We start from the raw sequence: 20,571 nt of genomic DNA on the forward strand, positions 1-20,571 counted from the left end.
CAGACTCCGGACTCTCAGCCAGGCTTCCCACTGTGTAAACTGTACCATTATTTCTATTTCAAGCTGATCTGTATATCCAGTGGGTGCATGACCACACGACCCTGAAGCTGGGGGGCAACTGGGCTCCTTGGGACTATGCAGCTTGCCCACGGCTACACAGGTGGCAGGGCAGGTAACCCCGAGCCACTCACTGTGGGGGTGATCTTTAGCTGGCCCTTGACACCCAGGAGACACGAGCGGGGATTTCAATGGATATCCTCTTCTATTTAATTGTTCTGTGTGTATTCTTGTCTGTATGTGGAAATCCTTAATTTCACTACAGTTTCTTATTCTCAACATCTGTGAATACAAAAGATTGTGTTTAATGTGCATTGGATGGTAACTATCATATTGTAAGAATGAATTAGCATCTGTATTTTTATGAAATATGTTGGTGACAAGTCCCCTATTCTGTATAGAGACCTCCACATCTGAAAAATGAACTTTAAGTTGATTATAACTCATATCAAATTTTATTGTCTCACAGACCCCGTTGATGTGCTGTAAAAACTCTTTAAGGGTCTTTTCAGTACCCACCCATATAATAAAAGTATCATCCAGGTACCTCTTATATAAGGTGATATACTTTTTGAATATATTTCCTCCCTGTAAAATGTGCATACATTCAAAGTGATCCACATATATATTGGCGAGTTCAGGGGCAAACTGGCAACCCACAGCCGTGCCTGAGATTTGCCAAAAAACCTTTTCCTGGAATTCCCCCCCCCCAAGAGCTAATTCAGCCAACGAGCACAAGAATGTTGTAGGAGGGGAGGTATTGGAGGTTGCGGAACCCGAGAAATTGTCTTGATTATTCTGAAACTTTTTCCTTCTGCTGACTGGGCAAGACACGTAGATCTACCCAGAAGAAGTACTGTATATAAAATTTATTTGGCTCCTGACATTCAGCATGTGATTGGCTGGCCATCCAGACGGTTTCTTTGATATGCAAAGGTTTAACAAACAGCCCCCTGGGAGAGCGGACCTCATCGCTGTGAAATAAGTGGCAGGTTTCCTCTCAGCGCCACTACACCCCTTGCGAAAAGAGCGTTTCATCCATTGCTAGTGCAAAAAAACAACCACCATCCGTTGCTAGTCAGATTTGGCTTTGTTGGAGATGCAAAATAAGGAAATCCTGTTGATGGCTTATTCTGCAGCTTCTGACCAGGTGGCGCGTGGCAGATTTATCAAGAAAAAGGAAAGAAAATTGACTTTGGCTATTGTCATTTAGCATTTTATAGGGAGGGCACCCCCGACCCACCCCTGGGCCAGTCGCTGCTAGACCGGCGTGCGACAGTCCTTTTGCTCGCAGCGTTGAGACTCCGCCTGCGTCTCAAAGAGAAAAAACCATTCCATCTCTATTTCGGGCTGCAACTGGGCCTCTCCGGCCTCTCCAAGCTCCACCTGAACCCGATCCTTCTGCTCCCGCGTTGACTCCTTCCCCCCTCCCAACCGAGGGAGGATTGAGCTCTCTCGGCGGCCAGCGGCGATTCCCAACAAGGCGCCGCCACCTTTCTTTTTCCATTTTTCTGCAAGCACGACATTTACCCAGCAACCGCTGCTGGAATCGGCACTCAGTTTTCCGATTGGTGGAATATTGCTCGTTCGGCCAATTACTGCTTTCGTTTTGGATTCCAGACTGGGGCGCCTTTCCTCCGCTTCGCAGTAAGGGCTTCGTATGCGACGAGAACGACGCGAGGTTTGGGGGCTTTCCCGAGCCGATGGGGCTGCTTCAATGGCCCGTTTTGCTCCTGCTGGGGCCTGCTGCCTTCCTGCTGGGGGACTGTTCTGGTGAGAATCTCCGGGGACTAAACTGTCCCATTTGAGGGGTGGGCAGAATTTGCAGTCAGCCCATTGCGAGGTCCTGTTTGCAGCGCATTTATTTGGGGGCGAATGGGGGGGAGGAGGCATTCAGTCCCCTTTCCGGTCTGCTTCCGCCCCAGTCCTCTGGCTGTTCCCATCGGCTGGAGATGGTCTATATTGATCTGGAGTCCCGCTCTTCCCCCGGCGCTCCCGTCTCCGCCCCAGGCTCGTAGCCAGCCTAGAAGTTCGGGGTGGTGGTGAAAAATACTGTAATTATTATTTTTTTTTGTAAAAAGGGGGGGCTGCCCCCCAGCTTCCTTGCATACGGGTGTGCCCCGCCCCCCAAAAGTGAGCCCGGGATCGAAGGGTGAGGCTATATAAAAGGGGGTGGGGGAAGAAGTTGTGTCTCCCTTTCCCTGAATTATGTTGCCCCTTCGGATATGGGCGCACCTTTTCTCCTCCCTTTCCCTTCCAAAAGTGGGTCCAAGCGACCTTTTCCTGCTCCTGATCTAATACCTCCTGCACAAAAAAGGATTTTGACGCCACCTAGAAAAGCAGGTTTCGTGGATGGGGAGGGGGGGTCGCTTTGCCTCCACCCTTTATTTGCTGCTTTCTGCACACCTGGCACCCCCCAAGATGCACCTTGAATAATGGTAGAAAGAGCGAAGGGAAGGCAGAGAGCTCTTGGGGAAAAAAGAGAGGGGCCGGGCTGCCTCCTTTGTGCGGCCCTTGAAGACCCTCCACACGCACACTGTGCCCCCAATTCCCCTTGAACCTCACCCCTCCACCCCCTTGCCTTGCTCTCTTCCTGTATCCCCCTCATCAGTGGATTGGACTCTGGGCTGGGCTTGTGGGGCTGCCGGGCATCCATTATCCTTAGAGAAAGAAGCATCTCTACCCCGAAAACTTTCCCAGATCTGGCTGGAAGAGCATTAAGGGTTGAAATAGGGCAGAAAATCAGCAGCGCACTCTGGTTTCCCCCCATGATGTACAAGGACTTAAGGCACAAAGAATGGTGCGAAGTCATTCTTAGTTGCGCGGCCTCTGGTGATGGCCACTGACAAGTGTTGCTGGGTGTTGTTACAGTTTGTAGGACACCCTCCGTGTCGTTTTTGGTTGGGATTTGGGGGCACAAGCAGGGCTAGATTGAAGTATGGGAGGCATGAAGCATCACTGAGGTTGGCAACCCCTTTCCCTTTCTGTCGGGTGAAGGAGACTGAATGCACTTTGCATTCAGCTGGTTTTAATTAGATGATAATTAGATGGAGACAATAATTATTATTATAGCACCATCTATGTACCTGATGATTTACAAAGAAAAGGTGTGACAGTCCCTCGCCCCAAGGGGCTTCCAATCTAAAACAGACATGGGGGAGCAACAGAAGAAGGGGGGAATGGAGATATGGGGACAATATTGTCTAGTTGCATTTTGGGCTGTTTCCTCTCTTTAATTTTCTGTTGTTTTTATTAATAAATGGTTTGGACATATGATTTTACGGAAAGCAGCATGGATTTTTTTTAAAAAAATAAGTAAATTGGATATTTTGGTTCCAGAGGACAAAGAGTGGCAAGGAAAACTGGCCTCGGGTCCTTCACTTTAGGGGTCCCTGTTTTGTGGGTCTTTGGGCCCAGGCTTATGGAGAGGAGCCTTCTGTGTTTCTATCCCAGGTAAAACCAGGGGCAGTTTGGCTTTGAGCTCTTATGTTTTGAACTGGAGGAAGCCTCTAGGAGGGTCTGGGCTGGAGTCTTGGGAGTGGCTTTCAGCCCCCTCTTGCTCTTTTTTGATGTTGACTGTAAGGAAGCCAAGCTGGAGGGAGAAATTGTGGCTTCCTGAGAGAACTATTCACTTGGAGGTGTGTGCTGTTCAAAGCAGGCTGTCCCGTGGGTTTGAAGACTTCCCACTCCAACCGTTTTTAGCTTGGCTTTTTAGTACTTTCAGGATGAGTCTTATTGTGGCTTTTCAAAGCTGCTGTTGAGGGCCTGAACTTTTTGGGGCTGGAGCGTAAAGATGTTCAATGCAAAACAAAGAGTAGTTGCTAAGCTCCCCTCCCTTCCCCAGAATCTCTCCCCAAGTATTTGTCTTATTCCTGTGGGGCTCTGATAATGGAGGTTGGAGGCGCCTGTGGTTCTTGGTGGGAATGAGGATCCTGTCTTGTGTTATCCTAATCTGCCCATGAAGTGGGACGTAGGGAGCCTGCAGATGGATCACTGTGTATTTTTGAGAGACTGGGAAGTGATAAGCTCTCCTTGCAGCTCCTCATCCAAGTCATTAATAAAAGTGGAAGAACATTGGGTCCAGGATTGAGCCCTGCAGTACTCTGCTCATTTCCTCCCCCCAGCTTGAGAAGGAACTGTTGATAAGTACTCTTTGAGTATGATTCTGTAGCCAACTGTGGATCCACCTGGTAGTTGTTCCATCCAGCCCACATTTAGCTATCTTGCTAATCAGAATAGAGGACTTTCGGTTGAGCAGTCGCCATGTTAAGACGTGTTCCAGTCTTCTCTTGATTTAGTTTTACTTTTGCCGGCTTCTGCTTTTACTTTCTGCATCGCCTGAATCTCTGTTGCTCTGCTGGATATGTTACTGTCTCGCATGAATACGCTGGAGTTTTCTGCCAACTGCCAATGTCCGCATCTGAATTACTTTGAGGATTGGCAGCAACAATGCTTGCTTTTCTGAATAGCAGAGTGTAATCAAGTTAACAGTGCCTCACTTACTTGCCCTGGCGGAGCCGTCTGCTCTTTCCTTCTCCCCCCCACCCGACAACTGAGTTTCGGGGGTTTAAATGGTTTTTACAAGACAGAAATGCAGAGAAATGGGCTTGCTTGGAGGGGAGGAGAATTGCCAACAACCCGTGATTACACAGTACTTTCCCCCCAAGTCAAACTCCTTGGGAGGAGAGACACTTGAGTGGTCTCTAGATTGCCAACTTTCAAAACAGCTGGTGAGTGAACACTCCCACTCGAAAAACCTGGCAGAGGAGCTTTTGGATGCAGGCTTCAATTGCTCTCCTATCTTGCCAGGGGGTGATACCTTCACCGACCTGTTAACTCTCAACTCACTACATGAATCGCAGGAACTTTCAACTCCATCTTTGATTACACAATCTATACGTGGGACGCCTTCTTCACAGAATGTTGCAGACCCACAACCCCCCCCTGCCGGCCAGAGATGACTCAATGCTGGAGGAATTGACTCTGATTAAAGTGTACATTGCCGAAACCAATCGCCTATTGACAACACTGGTCCAGGCTATGGGTCTACTTCTAAGCAATAAGTCCAGCGACCCAGGCCAGCCAGTCAGCTCGATCTCTTGCATGTGTTCCACCAAGCTGGCCCCTAGGAGGGCCTCCAAGGCTTCTAGCCTCCGCAAGCTGGCCTCTACAAGAGCCAAAAAACCTAAGAATATTAAGAATGCCAAATTTAATCCAGGCAAGAAAATGAATTTCAAGCCTTTATTCAATCTTCTGGACTCCTTTTCTAACTCCCCTCTGACAACTCTGCACCATCAGGATACTGCCTACAAGAAAACCCTTTCTCAGAAGGTCTCTCCCAGGAAAAACGGCCTGACCATCAACCTTTAAGTCCTCGGGCTACTTGCGTGGGGAAGGACTCAGTCACGGCATCTACCCTCACAAGACCTCCTCCCAAGCCTGAATTGACTTGGACCAGTTCTTCTCAGCCTATAAAGAACCAACCACTGCTAAATTATGCCTACACCAGGCAGGCGGAAACTCTCCCCACTCTCAGGACAAGGCTGAAACCTATCCCCTCTACACCATCTCGAGCACCTCCTTGAGGTGCTTCCTCCTGGAATTTAGTTTTACAACCTTGAAAACTTGTTGTCATATGTCATCAAAAAGATTCTGACATCCAGCCTTCCTTTCCGAGCATCTCCTTCTTGGACTCTTGTTTCAGCCAGGTCCTTCTTGCCAAACAACGTATGAGCTACATTAACCATATGGCTAATCTATTTACCTATTCCTGTTCTTGGAGACTTATCGTTACTTTCCACTCAGCGATTATTGCAAACCGGATCTACAACGTTAGAGAGAAGCTACAAAAGTTCGGCATCCTGTTGCATCATTATTTTTTAAACATGTCTCCCCCCAGCCCACTAACAGTTTTCCAGCCCAATATTTCAGGAGCTTCCAGAACCATACTCCCTAGTCCTAAGTCAACCTCCCTCCGCCATGACCGATTGACTTCTGGTTTGTGGCAAGATGGAAGGGATAGTAATCTGCCACTTCCTAATGTTCAAGCATTGACAGGATCCCAGTCTGCATTTGGCCTTTCTCCCCTACCCCTAATACAGTTGAGCCATGTGGATGGCACTCCAGATACTACCCTTTCCACCAATATTCCTGAGGGTTTCCCCAATGGGGTTGAGATTACGGTGTCCCGCTCTTTTGCCATGTTACCCCCCCAGGACCAATTAGACGTTTTGCTGAGACTTGAACGTTTCAAGGACCACCTACTCAACATCTTTAGAGAGGGAAGACCAACGGAGGACCAGCGCGCATCTGAGACTGACCCCACTCCCAATCATCTCTCTGAGGCCGGAGGGGCAGTCCAGGTTTCGAATCCCCAGCCACCTCTCCAATCCTTTTCTGGTTTTTTGAACACTATATGGTCTCCAGGGGCGCCTCTAGGTATACCCGTTTCACTTACTCCTGATGACTTGGGTAACCCGAATTCCCCCCCTTATAGGGTTCTCCTGACACCCTTGCCTCTCTCTCTGCCCACTCCAACCTTGAGGCGCTCCACTGACAACCTATAGCCTGTTCTTCTGATTTACCCTCCCTAGGCCCTCCCTCCCAGCCCTCCCCGCCCAACCCCACCAGCTCTAATGCCCTGCTCAATTTTCTATCGTGGAATATAGCTGGCTGGGCTTCCAAGCGCAACTCGCCAGACCTGCTAACTTTTTTGACTAATTTTGATGTGATTTTTTACAAGAAACTTGGGCAATTGATACAATCATCCTTGAAGGCTTCTCTTCCATTGACCTCCCAGCCGCCTCTTCCACGGGCAAAGGTAGACCCAGGGCTGGGCTGGCTATCCTTTATGCAACCTCCCTGGTTGTTACACTTTCCAAACTCCCCGCTTGCGGCAACATGGCTATGGTTGCCTTGCTAGAATCTAATGATCTATCTCTTCTTTTGATCAATGTTTATATTCCCCCCTTTTCGGCCAGGAGGGACGTTTCTGCGGCTTGGGAGACTCTGGAGACCTATATACTTGACATTGAATCGCGCCATCCTTATATACCCCTTATCATCATGGGCGACTTCAGTGCCAGGATAGGACCCAATAACACCAGCCTTTTCTCTTCCAATCTTTGGGAAGCCACAGATCTCACAGATTTATTGTCCTCCCATGAATGGTCATCTAAAGACCAAAAGATGAATTATGGTGGCACTCGCCTGCTGCTCTTGGCGGGTTGTTTTAACTTGCCAATTTTGAATGGCCACCACAAGCACAATGACTGTGCCGAATGCACTTTTATTTCGGGCCGGGGCAGTAGCGTGGTCGACTATGTCTTGGTTTCATCTTCCTTATTCAGTGTTATTGCCTACTTTACAGTGGGCATCAGAATGGACAGCGACCACCTCCCATTAATGTTGACACTCTTATCCTGGGAGCCAGTCCACTTAAAATCCAATTTTATATATAACCATAACTCCTTTTCTCTTAGACATAGGAGGATTAAATGGTCCTCAAGCATTTCTGCTAGGATAGCCGCTTTTCTAGAATCGCCTCCGGCTCTGGAGCTCAAAGAATGCATTATGAATACTACTGATCCTCAACTTAAATTAGCTGCCTATTCCAACTTGGCCCTCGCCCTGGACCCTTTTTTAAAACACAACCCTCATCATTTAAAGTCTCATGGCCCATTTCGCTCCACCCGCTGGTTCGACAATGAATGTGTTGTTGCTAAGAAAAATTTGAGGAGAATTTATGTCACCTATAGGAACAGTAATTCCAATCATCTCCCGACGGAATATTACGCCGCCAAGCGATACTATAAATCCCCTTTGGTCTCCAAAAAGAGGCAAGCCACTCTCACTGGGTGGATGGCATTAATTAATGCCTCCAAACTTAACAATTCCAAGATCTTTTGGGCTCTGGTTACGGATGCCTTGTCCTCTTCGAACCTGGTCGCCTGTCATATCCCCCCCCATGTCTCGGAAAAACATTTTTCTGACTTGTTCAAGAAGCCTACGTCTTCACCACCTAACAAGTTAGACTGCCTTGACCGCCTGGACTTTCCCCCATGGCCCCCTGTCTCGCAGAACGAAATCATTTCACTTATCAAAGACCTGAAGGCTGGTAAAGCCCCCGGTCCTGATGCTATCCCTTCTGACTTCTTGAAGTCACAATCAGCATGGTGGGCCCCCCTTCTTTCTAACCTCTTCACATGGATAAACACTTCCGGCCTTATCCCCGCTACTTGGCTCAATGCTATTGTGATTCCCATCTATAAGAAGGGATCCCAGGATAACCCCCAGAACTTTAGACCTATTAGCCTGCTCTTCACCGTTGGGAAACTCTATGCTAGGTATCTTAACGGCAGATTGGCTTCCTGGATTGAGGAGGAGACCATTTTATGCCCTGAACAGGCTGGTTTTAGAAAATCTAGATCCACACTTGACCACTGTGCCCTGTTAAACCACCTTGCGGAAAAATATACCAGCCCCTTAGGGAACGGTCTCTATGTGGCCTTTATCGACCTCAAATCGGCCTTCGACTCAATCCCCAGAGACAGGCTTTGGGCAAAGCTTCTCCAAACAACCATTGACAAAAGACTCCTATTTCTCATTTTTCAACTCTACCAACCTTCCACTCTTCGGGTTCGATGTGGAACTGATGGCTCCCTCACCAGCCCTATCCCAGTTACCAGAGGGGTGAGACAGGGCTGCATATTGGCCCCCACCCTTTTTAATCTTTATTTAAATGACCGTGGTTTACATTGCCATTCCGCCAATTTTCACCCTCCTAAAATAGCAGATCATGTCTGCCCTTTATTACTCTACGCTGATGACACGGTTCTTTTGTCTTTATCCAGAATAGGCCTTAGAAGGCTTTTCCGTGCCTATATGGCCTATTGTGATAAAAACTTTCTGACCATTAATTTTTCCAAAACAAAAATTTTGACTTTTTCCTCTCGGCTTTCTACCCCAGACTGGCGAATTAATGGACAGAAGATCTCCCAAGTCAGGGAATATAAGTACTTGGGGATCACGTTTCATTCTTCACTATCTTGGACCTCTCACATCTGTCTCCTCGGCCAAGATTTTGGCTAAAGCGCTACTTCGCTATTTTTTCTCCAAGGGTGGGCAATTTATACATGCTGCTACTAGAGTTTTCATCGCTAAGATTGTCCCCCAGCTCCTCTACGGAAGTCCAATATGGATTGCGAATTTCTGTTCTAAAATTGAGGCTATACTTTCCAACTTTCTCCGTTCCATCTTCAGTGTCCCCCGCTGTGTCCCTAATGCAGTCTTAAGACTCGAGGCTGGGTTTTCCTCCCTAGAATGCCTTTCTTGGTCCCGAACATTGTGTTTCTGGTCCAAGATGGCTTCTACTAATCCTGCGCTGGGATACCTTACTGCCATGCAGTCCGACTGCTTTAGCAGCTCTTGGGCCAAAGTGGTGCAGTATAAATTTTCCTCCCTCGGCCTACCAATGGAGTCTTTAACCTCACTTGACTCAGGTTCGACTAAAGGACATAGATCTCCAGTGTGACACAGCCAATGCCGTTTCAACCTGTTCCCCCCTCCATTCTGGATTGAGGTTTTTTTCTCCCTTTCCTGCCCCGTACCTTGAATTCTTAGATCTCCCATGTTACAGATTAGCCTTCACCAAGGCTAGGTTTAATTGTTAAACGTCAGCTCTTCTCGAAGGTCATTTTCAGGGATCCCGCAAACCTATCGTTTTTGCCCCTGTCGACTTAATGAAATCGAATCTTTGGCTCATGTGCTCCTCACTTGCCCTCTCTATTCCACTGCACGTGTCAAGCTCCTAAACCCCCTGATTGCAAACCTGTCTGGAGCAGAGCTTGGAAAAGTTACTTTTTTAAACTACAACTCCCATCAGCCCCAGCCAGCATGGCCACTGGATTGGGCTGATGGAAGTTGTAGTTCAAAAAAGTAACTTTTCCAAGCTCTGGTCTGGAGGCTCAACACCGGACAAACTGCTGTTCCTCCTAGGTGGCATTGATAAATCAATTTCGCTTGGGGTCGCCAAATTCCTCCACACGGCCCAATCCCTACGCAGCAAATATACTTCTAACATTCTGGGTTGATAGATGTACTTGCTGTATATCTTTTAATTTTTGTTTTTTATTCCACTTTGTTGTTTTAATCTTTTATATGTATAACGGGTCTATGACCGCACAATAAATTTGTTGCTGTTGCTAATCAGAATATCATGGGGCACTTTGTCAAAAGCTTTGCTGAAGTTGAGATATATTATGTCCACAGCATTCCCACAGTCTACCAGGGAGGTTACCTGATCAAAAAAGCAGATTAAACTGGCAGGATTTTTTCTTGACAAATCCATGTTAGATTCTAGTAATCACTGCATTGTTTTCAAGGTGCTTCAAAATTGACCGCTTTATAATCTGCTCCAGAATTTTTCCAGGGATCAGAGTCAGGCTGACTGCCCTCAGCTACAGACCTTCCTAACTCTGCCGCTTTCTCTCTCTTCCTTTCCAGGCACTTCCTCCCACTCCTTTCTTGTATTCTTAACGGCTGTATCAGAGCCTGGCCATGGACTTCCTCAGTTCACTGCTGTGGGGTATGTGGATGACCAGCCCATTGGTCGCTATGACAGCAACACAAAAAAAGTGCTGCCATCAGTCTCTTGGATGAAGGAGATGGAGAAGGAGAGAGCCGATTATGGGAAGCGACAGACCAAGATCTTGCGAAAAGAAGAGCCAGAGTACAGAGTGAACTTGGTAATTCTGCAGAATCGCTTCAACCAGACTAGAGGTGAGTGGAGGATGGGACAGGCCCAGATATCCCCCCAACATTCATCCTCCCCTGTTCAGGAGATGGGGAGAGGGGGCTGTGGGAGGAAAGGAAAAGGGGGTGGGGGGATTCACCTAGGAGAGAAGCTCCTTCCTCCACCACTCCAACCAGTATTATACAGTGAGAGGAGCAGTGTGGGTTGGATACACCTCCCTTTCTTACCAAAGCAGAATCCTAAAGGGGTCTAGGAGAAGGGGGAGAATGTGACAAGGGTGGGGGAAGCCACCCAGTACCACACTCTGCATGCAAACTCTGCCAAGGAAATGTATCCATTGCAGATCATTCTCTCTATGCCAGGCTGGTCTCAGGTCTTCTCAGGCCTTCTCAGGCTTCTAATTCCTTTTCTTTTTGGAAGGAAAAGTGGACGGGGGGGGGGAGGCCCTGAGGCAAATGACAAGCAAGCCTTGAGAGGTGATCCTGCTGTGGGTCTACACCCCTGTTTGGACAGGCAAGCAAACTTTTTTCAAAGTGCATTTTGTCCTGGAGCAACCTGTTCCTCCTGCTTTAGCAAGAACAAAGGGATTGCTTTGAACCTCACTCTCTTATTAGTAAGTTACTATGGCAACTGTTAAGAAGTTGGTCTTAGATGACAGAGCTTGCCCCTCTTGGTACTTCTAGGGGTAAGGACATGCTCATACAGTTAATTGCTGTTTTGCTTGTTTTCCCTAGTTTGCAGTTTACTTTGTTCCTAGATACAGACATTCTGACCTTTTATACACATTCACAAACAGAACCAAGAATATTTAGATACCCAGAATCCTTTGCTTCCATACTGGCATGTTCTCTATTATTTATATAAATAAGAGTTTATAGAAATTTTGGCATAACCTTTAATCCTGCTTGTGGGCTTCCCAGAAGAGGCATCTGGTTGGCCACTGTGAAAACAGGATGCTGGATTAGATGGGCCTTTGGCCTGATGCAGTTGCCCAACTCTTCCTATGTTCTTTAATGGCTTCAGTTAATTTAACTCCAAGGCCATTTCCAGTGATGAATGTGACAGAAGGAGAGACTCAAGATAGCCTCCTTACTACTCCCTTCCTTGCATGACTACCTTTTAAGGTATGCCTGCTGTGCTTCTCAAATTATCCGCTAACTGCTGGCACCACTCTCCTTCTTTGTCTCTACAGCTCCCAGACAGAGGGGAGGCTGGAGCTCAAACTACACAATTAAATAGTGAAGCAGCCACCCATTCCCTTAGCCTTTCCCATGGGTAAGGAACTGGCTTACCTCTGCCAAGATCCCTCTTACAAGTTACCCAGAGCGTAAAGTCAGCCCACGTTCTCTCCCCCTTCCTGGAGTGTAGGAGTGTAAATGGGCCTTTGGGCCATCACACCGAAACATGTTTCAGTACAGTACATTAAAACAAAACCCCTAACGTTTGTATAGAGCCATGCGCTGGTACTTTTAACAGCTCTGAAATGTACTGTAGGATGCACCCCCAAATAGCGTCAGCACGAGGGGAGTCTAACTACCCATCAAGCACCCAGACCCAACTGACCTGCCAGGTGCAGCCAGGCAGGCAGGAGCATCTGCAGCCCACCTTGGCCCTGTTTCGCCGTTTCTGCACATCCTGACTGTAGAGGATTGTTACAAAACAATTAGGATCTCCCAGGAGTGTTTCTTAGCATGTGGTTCAGAGCAACCACTTGGCACAACATGCTTGACCTTCCAAGAGCAAATCACGTGACAGAAAGCTTAGCTGCATATAGCACAAAAGGAGAGTCATTTCAAAAGCTAAGTTGGCTTTATGTCAGCATTTAATTTTCACCATTCAAAGTAAATTTAGGCACATATTTAATAAGTTTATGTATATTTAGACATCTGCATCCTTCATTCACTGAGCACACTTACCTGAAGAATTTTAGTCAGCCTTCCTGAGGGTGGCTTCAGATTCCTGTATCGATTTGAATCTGGGTTGCCTCAGTTTGAGTCTCAATCCCACACCTGTAGAAAGGTAGCAATTATGACCTGCCTTGTAGGGCTGCTGTGAGGATAATCAAGACAGGAACTATACTGTATTTAGCCATTAAACATAACAGATTATTAATCCCCCACAAGAGTATCTGAGGAACTTCCTACATTATCAGCTGGAGAGTCCACACAGGCGTCTTTTGATGACACTCCCACAAATTCCTGTTTTGGTGTCAATAATGCAATCTCCGATCATACTGGAGATGAAGAGAGAAATGGCCAAGTGCCTATCTTCTCTTCCATTTCTTTAAAAAATAAATGTTTATAATGAAACCAGAGAAGGGCTCCATATAAAAAGAAAACAGTTACATTTAAAAATAAAAAGGTTCAAAATGCTGTGGGCAGGAAGGAGAGAATCAGGCCGGTCATATTCATGTCAGCAAAAATGCACACATCTGCCCCTGATGGCCACTGACACAGCAGAAGAGCAACAAATTACTCTTTTTTCCTACTGAATGTTGTTAGAGTTCTATACCATGTCTTTTTTAGGAGGCAGAATATACATTTGGGATCAGTCAGGAAATTATTTTTCCTGCATGATTGTTTAAGTGGTTGGGAAAATGTGCCATCCTTGCAACAGGAGGGCCACCTTGAGGAAGTCTTGACTTTCCAGATGGAACTAAAGCCAAATTTTTTTGGGGGGGGCAGATCAACCCCCCATGCACATTCCCAAGGACAGCAGAGTCCACCGAGGGAGGGAGAGGCTGCTTCCTCCAGCATGCATGCTCCATGGCTTTCCTTTAAGCTGAAAGAATGAGACAGAAACAGAATGAGTTAGAAGTAGATGGGAAGTAGTACAACTGAGGCTGAATGATGACAGGCTGCATGCAAAATGAAACATTCTTCACATAATGCCCTGTAAACCAGTGGAACTGATTGCCACAGAATGTCAGGCAAGGCACTGAAGAGGCCTCTAGTCCTGAGGAAAGGGATAGGCAAATTCAGAGGGAAGGGATTATGGATTGTTTCCTGTGATAAGGCCCTTTTTTTCTGGTATGGTTGTCTGTTGGTGCTGCAGACCAGAAACTGAGATCAGGAACAGAGTTTTAACCAACTTGACTCTCTGATCTTCTGCATCTTTACTCAGAAGCAAGTCCAACTGAGTTAGCTGGAGCTTACTCTTAAGTAAATAGGCAAAGGACTGCAGCCTTAATTGTCTTCTATGTGATGCTCAAAATATACTGTCAAAAATAAGATTTTTTTGCCTGTGACATGATTTGGATGGTTGCACAGTTAACAATGCTAGTGATGATGTGGGAAAGAGGGAGGGAGCCTGTTATATGATTTTGGGTGGTTGTACCCTCAGGTGAGGGAGTGTGTACCTCCAGGTTGTTTTGGATTACCAGAGATGAGATGCAGACAAGAGGTTTGCTTACAAAGAGTTAAAATTTATTGAGTAACTTACAGCATTCAGCCAAGTAGCCCAATAAAAGTGGAACAGCCGCACAGCTCTGCAGTAGCTGGCTCGGACTGAACACCCCATTGGGCACACGCAACACTTTTATAGTATTGAAGCTAGCACGTGGCTTTAGCATGATTGCATACATTATTGGCATGGTTACATACAAAAATGATATTTTTCATACATCAAACATTACAGCGTAACACTGATCTTCAAAGCCAATTAATTGCTAGAAAACTATATAGAAACTCCCTGGCATTTCTTTGGCAAGCTATATGTCAACTATACCTTCACCCCCATTTCTGCTAACGAGCATGACCGTCCTTTGACTCGTCCAACTGTCTATACTAAGCATCTGCTCATTAGCCGTCCCTTGATTTATTGACCTAACCTAGGCTTAAGCCAACTATGAAACACCTTACTTATAACATATTCTTGGATATATGCCTAATTGGCCCCCTTTGATGTATTTCTAACCAGCAAGGTACATTCCCAACCTTGTACTGGGCAGGTCATCATGTCCTTGACTATCTTAGACTTTCAGATGCTTATGAAATGCTGGGGCCCAAAAGGGAAATACAAGCCTTCAGGCTTACTAGCAACTATATTCTGAATCTATGCTTAACATAAAGCTATAATATCTAGGCCTTTACTTGCTTGCTGGAAATACAGGGTATACAGGGAGGTGCTGGGAGCAGCAGGGAGCCATCTTAGGTGAGGGCAACCTGAATGCTGATGAAAGCACAGGGGCCATTTTGAAATGGGGCATATCCCACTTGTGGCTGCCCTCTTCTTCCTCCTGGGCAACCTGCTGTGCTTTTCCTCCTTCCAGGGAACAGATCCTTGATGGTGGATGGGATGGAGGAGGAGGAAGAGGAAGGCAGAAGCTCCTTCCCTGGAGGGCAATGGTAACGGGAAGGCAGTGGTAAACCCCCTCTGAATACCGCTTGCCATGAAAACCCTATTCATTGGGTTGCCATAAGTTGGAATCGACTTGAAGACAGTCTATTTCATTTTCAAGAGAAGAGGGTGGGGGAGATTTGATATGGCAAAGGAGGGATGGGGGGCACTGTGATGTCCTTCCCCGGCTTTCCCTGTCAGGTTCCTACCTGCTTGTGGCTACTGCCTTTCACTAGGCACCACCAGGGACTCCACCAGTCCGGACTGTCCTTTTTTATGGTTTCTGTCTCCGCTCTAGCACAGATCTCACTAAATCCCCCTGCTAGGCAGCACCACCAGTCACGTCCTATAACCAATGTTCCCAGAGACTTTGCCTGAGCCTCTCTCTATCTGGTTACTTTTGTGACTGCGTGCTTATGCTGTTCCCAACCCCTTTGTATCTATATAGATAACTCATATAACTCGGGGTTGCTCTGGATACTTGTAATGTTATTCTTCTTCTCTTCACCGCTGCCACCATTCGTTACTGTTGCCCTTCAGCCTTGGTAATTACCTTGCCCTCCCTTCTGGTCTGTGAAAACCCCAGCCAAGGATCAGGCCTTCGGTAAACCAAAATAGTATTTATTAAATATCAGAAATAACAAGATTACTTTTATAATGGTACATAAGCATATGGTTTCATCTATTCCTGTGGTACTTGTCTTATTATTAACTAGAACTCCAATTCCCTCTTTCTCCACACTCTCCTAACATCCACTACCAAACACCTTCTTTCCCTCACATTCACCAACTCTTCCACCTACTAACATCCACCCAGATTCAACTGTCATTCTTCCATTTATACTCTCAGCCATTCAAACACTCAGCCAATCATCCAGCATTCTACTGCTCATCTACTCCCCCCTCCTCTTTCATTCCACTTACCATGTATCTTCTATACAAACAGCACTTACCATATTTACATTAATACAGGAACATCACAGGCACCTCTCAGAGCTTTTGGGAGGGGCTGCTTTTGATTGACAGGAGCCTCCCCCCCAGGCAGTTGGGAGAGTCCATTGGGATTTATTCATAGGGGGAGAGACCAGTGAACAGGGTGAGTGAGGGGTAGGGGGTGTCAGCCAGATCAAGGGGGCAGAGAGAAAAGGGGGGCACATAAAGAGGGGCTTTGGGGGCTCAGGATTTGGGTGTTTGGTCATTGCTGAACATGTTTTCACAGTCTTTAGCTCTTTCTCAACAAGCGATGCTGTCATGTTGCTTCAATCTTTCCATGACTGCCATGTTCTTGGGCTGCGCCTGCCTCTTCCCTGAGCCTGAGGTAAATAAAGGTCTTTGCCCCGACCTCGTTTTGGGGGCTGGATGGAGCTGTGGCCTCCACTTGCTCCAATCCTCCCTCCCCAGGCCCCCATTGACCCCTTCGGTCTCTCTCTCGTTTCTTCTTCAGGGTTTCACTCCTGGCAGTGCATGTACGGCTGTGAAGTGGGCCCAGAGGGGCGCAAAGGAGGGTATCTCCAGCACAGCTACGACGGGAGGGACTTCATCAGCTTCGACAAGGAGACCCTCAGCTGGACGGCGGCCCAGCCGGAGGCCCAAGTGACCAAGAGGAAGTGGGAGAGACACAGGGTTCACGCCCAGCGCTGGAAGGCCTCCCTGGAGGAGGAATGCATTGAGTGGTTGGAGGGTTACCTGCACTACGGGAAGGAGGTTCTGCAGAGGACAGGTGAGGGGGAGGGAGGGGTTGTTGGGGGGCAGAGGGGAGGGCCTTGTCCACCCCCCACATTGCAACCCTGCACGGGCTCACACATTCACACACAAAGACCATCCCTTGGCCTCCAGACTGAGCGGCTAGTCCAGGCTCTGGGAAGTTGACGGGAGCCTGGAACAGGCCCTTCATGGGACACCTTTGGAGGTGTGAGGGGGGGGGAGGATTCTCTTTGGAATTCTCACTCAGCTTTCTTTAGAAAATAAAAGCCAAGGATAGTAGCAACAGAGATCCTTACCTACACATTTTCTACTTGAAGGTGCCTGGGTTTTTTTTAAGTGCTGAGGAGTATTTAAAAACAGGGTTCTCCCTCAACTTGCAGGCTGAAGTGGTTCAGTCCATTCCCCCCCCCCCCGCCGCCGCCTTGGGAGATCATGCATGAGATCGCTGTCCTCCCCCCCATAACTTTTTTTCTTTTAATGGCTGCACATCCCTCTGAAATTGTATGCTCCAAAGTGGCTTCCGCTCCAGGTAGATCTGCAATGGAAATGAGAGGCGAGGTGGGAGGCTTTTTCTACTTAAAAGGAGGAAGCCCTTTAGAACAGGCCAGAGTATAACTGGTGCTGTCTCTTCTGTGGCTGTTTGCTTTCTTCGTTAAAATGAAGATTAAACTTCATAAAACATGAAATGTGGAAGGAATTGAGGGAGGATAAGTCTTGGGAGAGCAGAGCAGCAAATCCAGCAGATTTTCCTCCTCTGAAGGGTAAAACCAGCATCAGTCTGAGCTGCGTTCAGTTCATGGCCTTCAACTGAGAACTCCTCCAGATGTCCATTTTATTGCACCTTCATGATGCAATTGTTTTGTGCTCATGATGCTATCGGGTGGTGGTACCACATGTGACCCCACTTTCAATACTGTGTACTGCACCTTTAAAAGTCTTGGGGTGGTTACACAGCTTCATTTCCAATCAGTGCCTATTCCTTAACTTCCAGCTGAAATCCTGTAACTTTTAATGCCACAAATATTCTGGTTGATGTTTGTCCTGCTTTTGTTGTGCTATAACCCCTCCCAGGCCTGTAGCCAGCCTTCCTTGTTAGGTGGGGCATTGGGGGGGGGAGTGCATGGCACTAGTCAATTCCCCCCAAAAGAAACACATACACTAGTGCAGAGGATTTGAGAGCCAGGCCAGGGGGAGGAAAGGGCAGTGACCTTCCCCCTCACTCCTCCTCCATGCAGAGAGTGTGCTGACTTGCATAATGTAAAGAAAGGCTGAGTTAACAGAAAATGTAGTTACAGGAGCTAAACAGCTGGCATTTGTTTTTGTTTCATAAGAAGAGCTTGTTTTCTCAAAAAAACAGTTTTAATCGTGTATCACGACTACACCAATACAAAAGAAGTTTAGAAACAGAGTAAGAGCACATTACCATGCAGTCATAGTCAAATCATTTAGGGAGAGTGATGTTGAGAACGATATGCATAACTGTCTTGTTGAAATCGAGATTGAGTTCTTAACTTTGTGAACTATTTACTGTGTAATGCACTTCCTTTCATAAACTTATAAAAATGCTTGATAAATATGCAAGAAAGCTTTCTTAATGGCAGGTTCACAATAAACCTTTTCAGATTAAAAAAAAGACCTTTGTTTTTTCCTTCCTGCTGAAAAATCAAGGGAAAACTTTTTAAGTGGTTGCCATATTAAAGACTAACTAAGCGATTGGAAACTAAGCAATTGCCATTTTTTTTACTGGTTGCTTGGATGATTTTTCTGTCCAGAAACCCTGAAAAAGCCTTCTGCTAAGCTGCACATATTGGGAAAATTAGAAATTAAGTCTAAATTACAGTCTAGATAAGAGACCCAGTGTGCTGTAGTGGTTAGAGTGTTGGACTATGACCTGGGAGACCAGGGTTCGAATCCCCACACAGCCATGAAGCTCACTGGGTGACCTTGGGCCAGTCACTGCCTCTCCACCTCAGAGGAAGGCCATGGTAAACCCCCTCTGAATACCGCTTACCATGAAAACCCCATTCATAGGGTCATCATAAGTCAGAATTGACTTGAAGGCAGTCCATTTCCATTTTACAGTCTAGGTCAGGGGTGGTGAACCTTTGGCACTCCAGATGTTGCTGAACCACAACTCCCATCATCCCTGCCCATGGGCCATGCTTGCTGGGGATGATGGGAATTGTAGTTCAGCAACATCTGGAGTGCCAAAGGTTTGCCATCCCTGGTCTAGGTGGACAGCCAGCCAGCTAACTAATGTGCCACAGCAGTATTTCTATTCCTCTAGGGCTATTTTCATCCTTTGCTATCATGTACTCAAGAAAAAGAAGAAATACCTTCTATGATTGTGAGTACAGTTAGTGCTTTAAACAAGGAAAGTGTAACTTAGGGTAGATGTTTTTCAGATCACTTTAAGTTATTTCTTTATTTCACCCTTTAACAATAAGCACCAAATTCTGCTCTACTCATCCTAACTGCAGAATAAAGAAAATCTTCTTACTCAAGGAAAACAAACTGGGACACAACTGAAACTGAATCTGAAAAGCAGAGCAGAGTCCAAGGGGTAGAGTCTAACTCGCCCATAATACATAGTTCTGATATTTAAGCCTTCAGGGATCATGTGACTGTCAAAGACCCGTCGGAGTCCCTAACCTGAGGCTCCCAGGGGTGCTTTGCTTCTGAGAACAACCCCCAACTCTTTGGGCAACTGTTCCTGGGCAATTCACCTTCCCAGGGTGCAGTTAGGAACAAGAGCTGCAGTTACACTCCTTGTCCTTGAGCCCCTGAGCCCCATAAAAGACAGGCAGTAGCTTCCTGGTCAAGGACTGGATCTAGAGTCAAAAGTTCCAAAGCAATGCACACCAATTAACATCAGGTAGCTTATTTAAGAAGATATAGGAGTGCATATAAAAAGAAACAGCATGCAAATTACTTCAAAGCCACACACCCAGGCAGGGTTAGGCATAGACACATTCCCAGAACACAGTGGGAGATTCAAACAGACAGGTGACATAACAAAGGCTGACTATCCTCGCTGATGCTCACTCTAAGGATCAAAGCCTGGTTCCTTAGGTAAGTCAAGAGGAGCAGAGCAGGAAGAGAAGTCTGAACCTGAACAACTAGCTGAAGAATCACCCCTCTTCTTATGGGTTTCCCCTGGCGTCAGGGAGGGGGCCAATTAGCCAATTCAGGCACCCCTTCAACAATTTAATCCAGACACCTTCTTTGAAGGTAACACAAGTGAGAAAGTTCAGAGCGGGCAGTCTCTGATTTCCTCATGACTCTGAGGTGCAGTGGTTAGAGTGTTGGACTACGACCTGGGAGACCAGGGTTCAAATCCCCACATAGCCATGAAGCTCCCTGGGTGACCTTGGGCCAGTCACTGCCTCTCATCCTCAGAGGAAGGCAATGGTAAACCCCCTCTGAATACCGCTTACCATGAAAACCCTATTTGTAGAGTCACCGTAAGTTGGGATCGACTTGAAGGCAGCCCATTTCCATTTCTGATATCAGGAAGCAGATAAGACTCAGCTGCCTCCCCCTAGGAATAACTGTCTGCAGCTGGCCGGCACTAAGATGCCTGAACATTCCCAGCACAGAGTGTCCCAAAGATCTTTGCAACAAAACCCCCATAATTCCCTTTGGCTGAGCCATTCTACTTTGGTCATCCTGGGCCCAACCTTTGCTATTCTTGACAGTCACTACACAGGGTGGTTTTT

At 46.9% G+C, this 20,571-nt stretch overlaps 2 protein-coding genes across 2 annotated transcripts in view; one reads left to right on the plus strand and one right to left on the minus strand.

Moving 5' to 3' along the window:
• LOC133378952 (antigen peptide transporter 2-like) overlaps positions 1–20,571 on the minus strand; it is a 99,893-nt gene that overhangs the window by 66,017 nt on the left and 13,305 nt on the right. The gene's annotated exons all lie outside the window — the stretch shown is intronic.
• The window catches only part of LOC133381502 (major histocompatibility complex class I-related gene protein-like), a 28,201-nt gene continuing 8,967 nt past the window's right edge, over positions 1,338–20,571 (plus strand). Inside the window, exons 1-3 of the mRNA XM_061620666.1 lie at positions 1,338–1,830; positions 10,561–10,836; positions 16,593–16,868. Coding sequence (XP_061476650.1) covers positions 1,761–1,830; positions 10,561–10,836; positions 16,593–16,868 — 622 coding nt within the window. The 5' untranslated portion in view covers positions 1,338–1,760. The remainder of the gene's footprint in view (positions 1,831–10,560; positions 10,837–16,592; positions 16,869–20,571) is intronic.

The sequence above is a fragment of the Rhineura floridana genome, chromosome 3 (genome assembly GCF_030035675.1).
Source record: "Rhineura floridana isolate rRhiFlo1 chromosome 3, rRhiFlo1.hap2, whole genome shotgun sequence".
Lineage (NCBI taxonomy): Eukaryota > Metazoa > Chordata > Lepidosauria > Squamata > Rhineuridae > Rhineura > Rhineura floridana.